This window comes from Staurois parvus, unplaced genomic scaffold (assembly GCF_062004578.1).
Source record: "Staurois parvus isolate SC_StPar_1 unplaced genomic scaffold, SC_StPar_1.0 ptg000362l, whole genome shotgun sequence".
Taxonomy (NCBI): Eukaryota; Metazoa; Chordata; class Amphibia; order Anura; family Ranidae; genus Staurois; species Staurois parvus.
Window position 1 is genome coordinate 10,401,425 of NW_028318158.1, and position 14,406 is coordinate 10,415,830.

A 14,406-nucleotide genomic window follows, 5' to 3' on the forward strand; every position below is an offset into this window, starting at 1 on the left:
GCATGGCAGGGTCACCTGGAATTTCACACAGAGAAAGCAATACAAAGAGAACAGGATGCTACTTTTTCTGACACGTCAGGGATGTGGACAGGACCACGGTGTTTTCTTTTCTAGTATCCAGTACACAGTAGGCACAGTATAACCCAACAGCTAGAGATTTCCTTTGTCACTCGGTGAACTCCAAGAAAAAATTTTAAGAGTGCAAAAATTATATATATATATATATATATATATATATATATATATATATATATATTTTTTTTTTTTTTTTTATTGGTTTGGCTAGAGTGGGGGACAGTTAGATCCTGTCAGGTTTTTATAGTTATCTGTGTCCCTAATTTAAAAGATTTTCCCCTCTATTTTATCCTGTTGATCATTTGGTACGGAAAGTAAGCCAAAATCTTACAGCTGTCACTTAAACAGGAATAGAAGGGACATTTCTCTAACAGGGACTGGCTGTTACTGTAACTTCTACACTGTGGTTTTCCTAATAATAAAGACAAGATTTTAGAGCTACATTGGTTGTGCAGATCAGGTTTATGGACAATTACTCGTGCAACTGGATATCGACCACCCATTAGCTCTATGGATGGAGGTCTGTATGGGTAAGATGCACCAGATTAATTTTTCTTTTCTACAGTATTGGACATTTCTCTAACAGGGACACCTGTTCTGGTGACAACTGGGTGAGAAGGAATTTGCCCCAACTGCTGGTGTCTTAGGGGTTTGGCCGTGCTATTTAACAGTCACCAGGCCCCATTTAACAGTCACCAAGCCAGATAGAGAGACTGAATCTCCCCAACCAGGACACAACGGCAATAAAACCTGGAAGAGGGGCGATCTTCTCCCCTCCTCAACCAAAACTAGAACTAAAGCTTTGACTTTATATACACAAGTTTATATGCCAGTTGCTTAGACCTGTTAAAAGGCAGCAACTTATGGCCTGTTGAATTTTAATTGGGAGTATGAGAGAGGCATTATGGAAGGCAGATTATTTAGGTTCTTTTGAAAAATGTGCAGCCATTGGTTTCCTGGCAGTAGCTTTACATTTGGGCTGTTTATTTTGCCTGATATTTTAAAGATAACTATTATTAATTTGCTTTTCTTTTCCAGTAGCATATGAGCTGATCAATTTTTAAATGTTTTGGACAAATACTGAAAAAAGTACTGAAAGCAAAGTTTGTTCAGTGAGGTTTACCTTGAGGTTTATGTAAACCCAAACCGTGAGCTTCACTTGTAAACTCCCTTTTTTAGTCTGTTAAATATACCATTTTAAAGTGCTTTTTTTTTGTGTTTTTAATATGTTCAAAAACATACCTGCCTGATGATCATACCAGAAATTTAGTGCTGTCCAGTAGTGGTGCACCGAAATAAAAATTCTGGTACCGATACCGAAAATTCAGAATGCGTGTGGCCGACAACTGAACCAAAATGTCTGCATTATGTGGGGGTGGGGAGGCTCCAATTTTTTTTTTTTTCTACTTTTTCATGTATATGTTTATTTTGTTTTTTTTTACTTATTTTATTGCTATCACATAGGGGACCAATAGTCCCCTATGTGATCGCATATGAGTGACAGGTCCTCTTTGTAGGGGGCAGTGTGTGTGCAAGGAGGGGGGCAGGAGAGGAGCAGTGTATACAGAGAGGCTCCCTCACTGGCTGTCACTATGTCAGTGCCGGTTTTTAAATGCATTTGCTGGCTTTTTTTTTTTTTTCTTCACTATAGCTCACAGAATTAGCTGTCACATTCCCTGGAAATAAAGGAAACTTTTGTTTTTTATCTGGAGAGATAAACTAAAAAAACTTTTGTTTCTGTTAACTTGGGGAAAGAAACTAAAAGGAAACTCCTTTTTTGTTTCTTTTAGCTGGGGGGGGGGGGGGGGGAAGTGACAGCTAATTCTGTGAGCTACAGTGAAGAAAGAGAGCCGGTAATCACATTTAAAAACCGGCACTGACATATAGTGACAGCCACTGCTCCTCTTGCCTTTCTCCGCTCCACCCACCCCACTCCCATCTGCAGTACACACAGTCTCCTGTATCCGCTAATTTTTTCCTATCTGCAAAATGCCGATAGAGCTACTTTCAGCCGGTATGTTTTGGTGGCTGAAATTTCGGTGCATCTCTACAGTCCACTGCACTCTACAGTCTGTAATCAAATTAAGCAAGAAGCCTAGTGTGACAATGGTGCATCCTCAGTGATCCATAGAATACTGTACACTGAGTGTATGTTGTCACTTTAAGTTAGGAAGTGTTGGCAGGATCAGCAGGTGAAAATAAAGGGGGGGGGGGGGGAGTTGAACACAACCACAACATTTTGTACTTGGGTTTTGATACACTTTAAATGGCAGATAAAACTAGTAGTGCCTCCCCTTGGTCTGTGTCTGACACCATTCACACTTGTGCGACTTGTATAACTATTCATATATGTTTAACTTAAAGTTGCAGCGACTTCAAAGTAGTTCATGCACTGCTTTGATCTGACTTTCATTCAATTTGAGGGCCATAGACTTCAATGTTAACCCTCAAACGTTGCATGAAAGTTGTACCTGAATTTTTGTGCTTGCAACAATAGGAGCTGACTTTACAGTAGAACTGGATATCGTATGTACTCTCCAGTGCCTCAGGATATGCACAGCCAAAAGGGAAGCCAAGGGAACCAGGACAGCGACAACCAAAGGAAATGCTTCAGGGGTGCAGCCCTCCTCAGATGGGGAGATCAGCCACTAGATGGAGAATAAACAGGTGGCGCACACACCTAGTGCATTATTCAAGGTTTATTGAAAGGAGTGAAAAATAAAAACATACTCACAGACGAAGCATGTATCTAAAAAGCATTTGCATAATGACGATGGCCACAACGGCAAGCAAGGTGTTCCAACTGTCAGTGCGGTCAAATGGCTGATGTGTTTCGGGGACGAATCACTTTCCTCAGAGCTACTGACCAGCATCTGGTGCAGATGTGTAGTGGATGGATGATGGGAGCCTTGCTGGTGATGCCTCTGACTTTGCAGCAGAACAAGTCGCACCCATCCAAAGCTGCATCAAAGTTGCACTCCAAAGTTAGAGTAACTTTGGAGTTGCACAAGTGTGAATGGAGCCTTAGGCCCCATATACGTCTGTTGTGTAGCGCAAAGTTCCAAAACGTTCAGGGAGAAAAAAAAAAAAATCAATATTGCTGTATGGAGATTGTTCACATCTCCACTCCAAGTCATCTGAAGCTCAAAAAAGTTTTGGAAATACTTTTTGTAGCTCAAATTGGGCAGACCAATGCATTTTTGGCGCATGTTCATTTCCATATAAACAAAGATCGTTTTTCTGGCATGGCAACAATTGATGTCGCAGATTAAATTTTTCTCTATCGCACACCAACAAACATAACAAATATGTGAAAAAATTCTACTCGCAGGTGTGTTTTTTTACAGATGTAAAGATTGTCCAGCTCCTAAAGGCCCTATACACAAAGTAAAAATGCTTCGACCTTGAAACTCAGCTCTGAGATAATGTTTAATTTTGTTTAACATGTTGTGCTGTACCTTTTACACATAGGATAAGCCTTTTTTTTTTTTTCTCCTTCTCAACTCTTTGCTTTATTTGTGACCTTGACTTTCACGTGTGACTTTCCCAGACTTGTTTGCTGTAAGGGAGTAATGCCAATTCTGACACCTGATAAATGGACACTGAGAGCAGCAGGATACCTGAGAGGCTGCAAAGCTGCATTCTCTGTACCTATGGGGATCTGGTGTACCACTGGGACTTTGCGCTCAAGAAAAACCTCCCAATTTTAAGATTGCTCATAGACCAATTACATTTTTGTAGCTGATTTCCTCACTCCTACAAAGTTTCACATCAACCTTCCTTGAACATGAAATATTGGATCTTTCAAAAAAAATTTCTAGTCTGCATGAATAAATTGCAGATATATAACATACAGAGAAACCGTCTTAAGGCTGGCCATAGATTATGCAACTTTCTTTCCTTCAACCATGGGTTGAATAAAAGAAAATTTGCTCTATTCCCCCCATCAACAGTCTGTTTATGGGGGATTCCGTCCCGCAGCACTATTGTATTCTGACAGCTGGAAGTTTGCCCTCCATCAGAATACAATGATCACTGTTGTTGGCTATATCTGCTGGCAGTGATCATATGAAAAAAACCTGACAGGCTGGTTGTACTGAAGTCAATAGATTGAAATTCAGCCGGTTCCTGCTCAGTCTTTCCAGCTTTGTTTTCAAAAAGCTTCACACTTTTCAGTAAAAGCTGTTTTCGAGCTCCAATCTGGTGACTTTTCTTACAATCTGGTTATCTGTCTTCAGGCTGTTCCTTCTTGCCTATCTGAGAATAGGCAAACCAAATCCAGTTTAACTGCAGGGAGGACATTTTTTTTTTTTCATCAAGCTTGGCTTTACTTTGAGTGGTTGCTTCCTTTAAGCTCAGTTACTTCTAAGGCCTTGCACTGTCACTGATATCCTCTGCTTGAAGATTTTTCTTTTGATTAAGATCCTCCCCATTAGAGCTAGTGACTGAATCCTTTTCTTGGGTACTATTAATACAGTTTTCCTAGTTTTTTCCTAAGCAAAGCTTGGATGGTTGTCAGGATATCGCCATAGTCCTCACTGGCAACAAAAGTCCTCATCTTCTTGATCCAAGCTTCCTCTTCAACACTGGCAATGAACTGCTGGTACTCAAGAGATTCCTCTTGTTTAGAGGTCTCCAAACTACGGTCTGCCGGCCACATACAACTGGATCCAAATAAAATGTGTTTTGTTCATTTATATTTTATTCATTCATTTGATAAAACTGATTTTTTCACAGCCTGCAAATATTTGTAAAATATAAACCCTTGTATTGAAATGTTTGTAGACCCCTTCTTTAGTTTGACCCTGGCTGAGGCTTGCAGCTTCAGCTCCTTCCAGTGGTCCACTAACTGAGCAAACCATTGCTGAACTGTTCCAATGGTTTTGTCATCAGCAGGGTTTTTTTTTAATTTTAATTTTTTTTATTTTTTTATGACCAGTTTCCAGTATACCTTGAATAGCTGTCTTTGTAGGTAGCCAGCTGATTCTGCCTAGACGTTTTTGTTTTTCTGTTTCTGTACTCCAGTCAGATCTCCGTTATAATCATCAGAGCCAATTGGGAGTTTCTTAGGGGTTTGAAAGCAGTATGTTTGTAGAAACCTTATTTATTTATTTATTGCAGGTACTTTGATGATCCTAGTACTGTCAGGTGGAAGTGCTAACCATTTAGCCACTGTGCTGCCCCATAAAAGCCTTGAAGGACTCGCTTGCTGTCAGTGAATAAGGGAGTTCTTACCTGCCAAAAGATTTGTTGGATAGTGAAGGAGCAGCAGCAGACTTATGAAGGAATCTGTCTGTAGTTTTTCGCTCTCTCCTTTGGCATGCAGTGCACACAATTGCTTCAATCTCCGCTACATCATTGCTAACTTATTGCAGAGTCTGATATTTGCAAAGCTTGTGGTGTTTATTTTTTTTATTTTTTTTCTTCCCTCCATTTATCTGAGCATTTAGACCATACCAGGCTGAGGTGAGGTCATCCGTGTGCTGCAGGCAAAATAATTTCCTCAGTCTTCTCTCCCCTAGTGGTCAGACTGCAACATTGTATGTCTGTAGTAAGTCACAAGATGACAGGCTACAGCAGGGGGCTGAACTGGTTTAGGCATTTGTAAATTCAGCCAAGCACTTCACAGGCATCAGTATTTACATGATTATATCATTTCTGAGATAGCATCTCCATTCAGGAAGTGGATGCTCACCCTGGATGAGGCCTGAACAAGGATGGCACCTAGCTTCTGGATAGTAAAGTAGATGAAGGTATGGTAGCAGGGGCAGACTGACCATTTGGAAAATCGGGCGCTGCCCAAGGGCACGGGGTCAGCAGGGGGCCCCATGAGGTGCCCCTGATACACTTTTTTTTTTTTTCTTCTTTTTTCATAGGCTTTTTGAGGTTGGGCAAGGACACAGGGGCCCCATGATCCCCCTATTGCCTGGGGGCCCCATGAGTTGTCAGTCCGCCCCTGTAAGGTAGCTTACAGGAAGAGCATGGGAACAAGACCTCAACCATGGGATAATGTTTATTTGATCTAGTGTACAGTCAGGTGATGTGGGAAGCTGTAGTACTGGGTACCTGTCAATTTTTTGTGTAAAACCTGAAAATGGCAGAAAATGACAATATTTTGCTGGGTGAAGTTGCAGAAGCATCTCCACGATGTATTTTAGCTGTATGCCTTGAGATGTGATTTAAGTGAAAATAGAATGAAAATGCAGAACATATTTTGTGATCTTCATGTTTTATTATCTGGACACAATGGTTATAACTATATATTTCCCCCCCCTTTTTAGTTGAGTGAACGAGCGCGAGAGAGGAAAGTTCCAGTAACGCGGATCGGCAGATTGGCTAACTTTGGAGGTAAACAAACTATATGTTAACTGGGCATGCTAAGAAAAAAAAAAAAGCTGGGGAGTGTTTAATAACTGGAGGGGTGTCCTTTACCAATCGGAGTACAAGTGTCACTAGCTTGCCTATTTGCTCATTGTAAGCAGTAGCCTTTCATTTGTTTTATCTGGCCCCGTGACTCATCGGGTTTAGGTCACATGGCCCAGAACCGGGAACAATGCAGGAGCTGTTTTTGGCAGATGACAAGTAGTCATTTGAACTGTTGAACATTTGTAGCCTGCTTGAGTCAGACAAACTGAACTCCAGGCAAATATGTACATAAACAGAAACGCACATAAGGAAGCTCTTACCTGCCAAAAGATTTGATTGGACAGTGAAGGAGCAGCCACAGACCTATGAGGGAATCTGTTCTCTTTGCACTCTCTTCTGGCATGCCGTGTACTCGATTGGTTTCTAGTGTTGCCCCACGCTCCTCACAGCCTTAGCACTACTGTACAGTGGATTGTTATATCCTTGATTTATAGCATGGTCCACATTTTCCAAAAAGTAAATGTACTCCTATTTATTGATTGAAAGGTAGGCATTATTTTGTTGCATTAGAGCCTAAAAAAGATTTGCAATGAGTGGATCATGTGTTTAATGCTATGGCTCCTGAAGATTATTCTTCCACTGTTTGTTCATACTGAGATATGGACCTTGAGTTGTGAGGTTAGACGAAGTATCAGTGGCGCACAAGTGCGGTGATGTCACCACACCTGAAGTCCATTGAGAATTAAGAGTCCCTCTCCAACATCAGCAGATGGCACCTGTTTTTTTGTGTTTTTTTTCATTTACAGATTCCTAAAGTCAAATGACAGCCTGTGGTGAAAAACCTCCAGATTCTGTAGGGAGGAGGGGGCAATGGCAGTTTGGGGATGGGGGCTGCAGATCATGATCGTGTTTCATGTTGACACTATGGGTGCAATATGAAATATGATCAGAAAGATGTATTTCTCTTTTTAAATAAAAGCTGCATTAATGTGTGTTTTATTACTTTTGCCTGGAGTTCAGCCTTGAAGTGTAACTGCAGTTTTGGTGTATACTTAGTGCCTACTTGCCAGCCTGCTGTTCCTCTAAAGAAGAGCAAAAAGTTGCAGAGTCCAGTGGTTGTAGAATCTTCAGCAGCAAACACATTTCAGGGTTTGTTGGACGTTTGCATCCCCCACTGTGCACTGTAATTTCCCCACTCCCGCAGCTGCTAAGTCAGTACTGTAAGGCCCGTTTCACATGAATGGTCCAGTTAGGTCCATCTGTCCCTTTTTCAGGCAGATTTGATTGGGCGGTCCATTCACCCCTAGAGACCAGCGGGTTTAAACTGACTTGTGTCCCTTTATACCCGCCTGCCTCTGTTTTCATCCGGTCCACTAAAAATGGAAGGGAATCTGTCGTACTTTTGTTTAGGTAGAGTGGATCATAGCCGGTTTACTTCTGGCCACCCATAGAGTAGACTTGGCTCTGTCTGTGCCACTCAGTAGAAACTGAGTGGATACGGTTGGCTGATTCGCCTCCTCTGCTCTGATCAGCAGAGGGTCGGTGGACAGATCCCTGCTGATCAAAACAGAGTAGCCCTCATGTGAAAGGGGCCTAATACTGTGTCCCTGCAGAACCGTAGTGATGCAGCAGGTGGATACACAAAGTGCAGAGGGGAATCAAGCATCCACCACACCCAGATGTTTCGGATGCTGAAGATTCTTCATCCAGTGTAGCTCTGTAAGAAGAAAAAAAAAATTTGGAGTAACTCCCCAGTGGTAATTAAAACATTTCTAATAAAGGGTCCCCCTCACCTTTATTTTATTTTATTTTTTTTCTCTGATCCATCAACCGTCCCTGTAAGGCCCAACAGAGTAAAAAAGCATAGACCAGTTTAGGACTGCAAGTCTGTGTTTATTCTGCTTTGTTGGAACTAAACACAATAATGTGGAATACAGAGGATTCTTTTCTCTCTGGTCAGTAAAGGTCAGTTTTAACAATGTCTTATCGGTCTTCAAAATGTGTTGAACAATAGAGGCTTTTCACATTGCAGTATGTAGAAATACATTGCCTTGTTATGACAGAGACTAAATAAATGGTTCAGAGCACATACACACCCTTTAATTGTAGCGGGGATAAAAAAGGTAACATTGTTTCTTATATCTGGAATGTTGATTTCAGTGGTTGAGAAGTTTTCCTTCTGTATACGAACCAGTCATTGGGAACTTTAAAGCGACCCTGGTTCATTTGTGTAAACTATAAAAGGAGGCCTGCCTGTACCAAAAAAAAAAGCAGTAATACTTTCCTGTAATTCTTCCACTGCTGTTCTTTACTCTCTCAAAGTAGAACTTCAGTTCTAAACAATTAAGTCAACAGCTGCAAATAGCACAACTGACTTTTAACAAAATGGCATATGCCAGCCAGAGTCCAGCTCTGTCTTCACTGGAGCTGATCCTTTGCTGAGCTTTGGATCCCCGGCGCCACCATCTTGAATTTCATTCTCCTGGGGGGGGAGTAATATATAGGTTGGACCTTGTCCACTTGCCTGCACTCTGTCCTAAAGAAATCATCTTAATGCCCACTTGAATACCTTGAGTTTAAATCCCAGCTTGAGAAGAAAAGCCTTTCCCCTGCCAGCATGCTGCATAGCAAGTCCCTCTCTCTCTGGTCAGTCCACAAAGACAACACTCCCTGCTGATTGGAGAGCTCTACAGTATCTCACAATTTCAGGGTCTTGGCAATCTTCTTATAGCCTAGGCCATCTTTATGTAGAGTAACAATTCTTTTTCATATCCTCAGAGTTCTGTGCCATGAGGTGCCATGTTGAACTTCCAGTGACCAGTAGGAGTGAGAGCGATAACACCAAATTTAACACATCTGCTCCCCATTCAAACCTGAGACCTTGTAACACTAAGGAGACACATGACACCGGGGAGGGAAAATGGTTAATTGGGCCCAATTTGGACATTTTCACTTAGGGATGTACTCACTTTTGTTGCCAGCGGTTTAGACATTAATGGCTGTATGTTGAGTTATTTTGAGGGGACAGCAAATTTACATGTTATACAAGCTGTACACTCACTACGTCACATTGTAGCAAAGTGTCATTTCTTCAGTGTTGTCACATGAAAAGATAGAATAAAATATATACAAAAATGTGAGGTGTGGACTCACTTCTGTGAGATGCTGTTGCTCCGACTCATCAGGGGACCTTTTGGATCCCTGCATAGAGACCACTGCTTCCACACATAGCAAAGGTCCTTCTCTGCAGCATACTATTAGAGGACAGGCTTTTCTACTCATTTTCCTTAGAAAGCAGACCCAGCCTGTGAGACCTTGCTCACCTTTTTTGTTTTGATGTACCTGAAATGTATTTAGATAACATGAACTGAAATTTTACTTGGACTTTTCAACAGTTTTCATAGAATAGAGCTATGACAGTTAGGAAAAGTCTAGCACAGAGGTCAGGGTTCCAGTAGCAAAGGGAAACGAAGTCGCAGAAGAGCGCAGTTTTGTTTTTTTCTGGTCTGTGAAGGTAATAGCAGGTATTTTGTCATACTCTCTCTTATGTCACAAAGCCCATTGTAGCTTGTTAACCAAGCGCATGACTAGTGCATAGAATATTAATTTTTACTGATTGATATTTCTGTTTGTTCAGGATTGGCAGTCGGTCTGGGCATCGGAGCGCTAGCTGAAGTGGCCAAAAAGAGCTTAAGTCCAAAATCTGAGAATGGTAATGATGGTAAGTAACCTGCCAGTGTTTAATTTGTCACTTCTACCTCTTTTGGCTGGGAAGTTTGAGGATGGATAACCTCTTATTACATAAACATTTTTTCCTGGATTCAAGTGTATGGCAATCATTTAATCACTGCTCTTAATAGTGCCTACAGTCCCTACTATGAGTCCATGCACACTGGCTTAACAATTTGCTAGTGTCAAAAATGCCAATTTTGAGTGGTGCTTTATTGTATTATTTTTTTGTACTAGCGTTTTTAGTGTTTTTTTTTTTTTTTTTTTTTTTTTCCACTACAGCTCACAGAATTGGCTGTCCCTTCCCACCAGATAAAATAAACAGTTTCCTTTTAGTTTATTTCCAGAAATAAAAACAAAGTTTCCTTTAGCTCCTGGAAAAGTAACAGTTAATTCTGATTTATATAGTGACAGCACCTCTCTGTATACACTGCTCCCTCACTGTATACTGCTCCTCTCCAGCCCCCTCCTTGCACACACTGCCCCCCCACCCCCTCCCCCCTACAAAGAGAACCTGTCATTCATATGCGATCACACGGGATTATTGGTCCCCTATGTGATAGCAATAAAATCATAAGTTAAAAAAAAAATATATATAATTTTTTTTACTTATGATGAGAGAGAGAGATTTTGGTTTTCGACCACATGCATTCGGAATTTTCAGTATCTGTTTCGAATTTTCATTTTGGTGTGCACTAGATGGAACTTCTAAGGGAAGTAACCTTTTTTTTTTTTTTTTTTTTTTTTTTTTCCTGGAAAGTGACAGAACCTGTACATTTCTTGCAAGCATGCCCCCACAGCTGTGTAGAATGTGACGAGCCATCAGTTGTGCTTTGTTGGTTAGTAGTTGATCGCCTTGTACCGGCTGACCTCCAAGAATCCACAAATAGATCAGGCTTAGAGGCTAAGACCTGCATGCTGATTGCTGCTCTGTGTGGATTAGGCTATCAAAACTCTTGTCATTCAGTGACACAATAGAGGTTCTTAGTAGCTAATTCTGTCAGTAGGTCCCCATAAACCGCATCAGGCTTTGAAACAAGCATGCCCCATACACTGTCAGGAGCCCAGGACACCACTGTCTTTTTTATAAAGCCTAACTCCAGACAAAATGTTATATTTTTTTTTTTTTTAGTTTTGCATAGGGAAGGGAAGAGATTAAACTTTAGCTTTATCTGGTTAGATTTTGCTTATGTAAAGCTCCAATCCTGGTAAACTAAGTTTGTCTGAATTGAAGAGCCATGTGTATTTCTACTTGAATCTTGGAGGCATAATTATAAAGCAGTGAATCTGACATCGTCATCTGATAAATCGTGTGTGTGTGGTTTTTTCCCTTTCTGGTTTTTAATTCAATGACAGTGACTGACCAACAGTCAATGCTTGTTGAAAGTCACACTTGCTGCATTTTAAATATCTCCCTTGGTGTCCTTTTTTTTTTTTTTTTTTTTTTTTTTTCTTTCTTGTTTCTTCCGGGTCTGTTGAGTAGTAAAACCTGCCTCTGTGCAGGAGCTTCCTGTAATTCTGGACTGGTCACAGCTGCTCTCTCTTTGTGCAGGGTGACTGGTCTGGTCTCCGCCCCTCCTGTAGTTTTGTGCAGGCAGCCTGTAGGGGGTGGAGCTGCCGTTGCTTCCAACAGCTCTGCTCTCTGTACAGGCTATGTGTAGCACAGTGATGTCTCTGCTACTTTTACATGGTAATATTTGGGTTTGCAGAAGCATTTATATTCTCTGGAGAGAGCGAGAGATGCAGGCAAGCAAAACTGATCAAGGGGCTGTCCGGCCACTTCCCCTCTAGCATGCCCTTGTGAAAACGCTGTACTTACCAGTATGCATGGCACAGCAAATGTTTGCTTTAGGCAAGTAAAATAGCAACTCTGATCTTTTGAAAATATGTTCTCTTGTATAGAAAATATTGAAAAGATAATAATGTGACAAGGTGGAAATGATAGTGTTTGCATAGCATTGCACAATCCCTGTTGGCGGTCTGTAGGTGCCTGGTATTTTGTGTTGTGTCACTCCTTCCTAATGGAACTCTGAATGCACTCCCTGGACATTTATTTACTTTTAACAAATCGTTTCTTTGTAGAATGAAGGTTAGCAGTGTTAATGAATTTGTACCTGCCTCGTATGCCATTGAAACAAGGAACAGACTTGAAGGACAGCTCTACCTAACAAACAGTCTAGTTGTGTGGTTGCTCGCTAGATATATTACACACTGACATTACAGGGCTGAGACCAATGTCTTACAGTGATTCCAAAGTAAAATATATATATATATATATATATATATATATATATATATATATATATACAGTTGTGCTCAAATGTTTGCATACCCTGGCAGAAATTATGAAATTTTGGCATTGATATTGAAAATAAGACTGATCATGCCAAAAAATGCTCTTTTATTGAAGGATGATGATCATATTAAGCCATTCTAAAATAGTTGTTTAGCTCCTTTTTAAATCCTAATAACAGAAATCGCCCAAGTGGCCATGATCAAAAGTTTACATCCCCTGGAATGTTTGGCCTTGGTACAGACACACAAGGTGACACACACGGGTTAAAATGCCAATTAGAGGTAATTGTCCCACATCTGTGGTTTTTTAAGTGTTCTTGCATGGCAAGACCACTTACTATTATCTCACATATACAGTGGGGATCGAAAGTTTGGGCACCCCAGCTAAAACGTATTAATGTGCATAAAGAAGCCAAGGAAAGATGGAAAAATCTCCAAAAGGCATCAAATTACAGATTAGACATTCTTATAATATGTCAACAAAAGTTAGATTTTATTTCCATCATTTACACTTTCAAAATAACAGAAAACAAAAAAATGGCGTCTGCAAAAGTTTGGGCACCCTGCAGAGTTAATATCTTGTACTGCCCCCTTTGGCAAGTATCACAGCTTGTAAACGCTTTTTGTAGCCAGCCAAGAGTCTTTCAATTCTTGTTTGAGGTATCTTTGCCCATTCTTCCTTACAAAAGTCTTCCAGTTCTATGAGATTTCTGGGCTGTCTGTCACGCACTGCTCTTTTAAGGTCTATCCATAGATTTTCAATTATGTTGAGGTCAGCAGATTGTGAAGGCCATGGCAAAACCTTCAGTTTACGCCACTTGATGTAATCCCCCGTGGATTTTGAGGTGTGTTTAGGATCATCATCCATTTGTAGAAGCCATCCTCTCTTTAACTTCAGCTTTTTCACAGATGGCATCAAGTTACCATCCAAAATTTGCTGAAATTTTATTGAATCCATTTTTCCTTCTACTCATGAGATGTTCCCTGTGCCACTGGCTGCAACACAACCCCAAAGCATGATTGATCCAACCCCATGCTTATCAGTTGGACAGCGGTTCTTTTCATTAAATTCTGTTTCCAAAATGCATCAGGCTTGTCTATATGTTCATTTGCAAAGTTCAAACGATGATTTTTGTGGTGAGGACGTAGAAGAGGTTTTCTTCTGATGACTCTTCCATGAAGACCATATTTGTACAAGTATCTCTTTATAGTGGAATAGTGTACCACAACTCCAGTGTCTGCCAGATCTTTCTGGAGGGATCGTGCAGTCAAACATGGGTTTTGAATTGTTTTTCTCACAATCCTGCGAGCTGTTCTGTCTGATATTTTTCTTGGTCTTGCAGATCTTGCTTTAACTTCCACTGTTCCTGATGACTGCCATTTCTTAATTACATTCCGAACAGAGGATATTGACATCTGAAAATGCTTTGGTATCTTCTTATAGCCTTCTCCAGCTTTGTGAGCGTCAACTATTTTCAGTTGCAGTTTTCTAGACAACTGCTTAGAAGAACCCATGGTGCTGATTTGTTGGGGCAAGGTCAGATGAGTCTGGGCATTTAAAACTTTTGAGATTTGACATCACCTGGTCTTCCCAGACGATAATTGAGAACAATCCATAACACTGGCAGGTCTCAGCTTTGCAAAGGGGGCAGTGCATGCTATAAATTCTGCAGGGTGCCCAAACTTTTGCAGACGCCATTTTTTTGTTTTTTCTTATTTTGAAAGTGTAAATGATGGAAATAAAATCTAACTTTTGTTGACATATTATAAGAATGTCTAATCTGTAATTTGATGCCTTTTGGAGATTTTCCATCTTTCCTTGGCTTATTTATGCACATTAATACAAATTTTTAGCTGGGGTGCCCAAACTTTCGATCCCCACTGTATATACTTTTTATTATAGCCAAATTCACCTCCCTAACTCCTCCCACAGTTTTTACA

General features: G+C 40.7%; 1 protein-coding gene across 2 annotated transcripts in view; it reads left to right on the forward strand.

The window, feature by feature from the left end:
• COQ8A (coenzyme Q8A) overlaps positions 1-14,406 on the forward strand; it is a 133,937-nt gene that overhangs the window by 76,770 nt on the left and 42,761 nt on the right. For both annotated transcript variants that reach the window (XM_089685104.1, XM_089685103.1), the window contains exons 4-5: positions 6,357-6,423; positions 10,079-10,162. In XM_089685104.1, the coding sequence (XP_089541230.1) occupies positions 6,357-6,423; positions 10,079-10,162 (151 nt within the window). The remainder of the gene's footprint in view (positions 1-6,356; positions 6,424-10,078; positions 10,163-14,406) is intronic.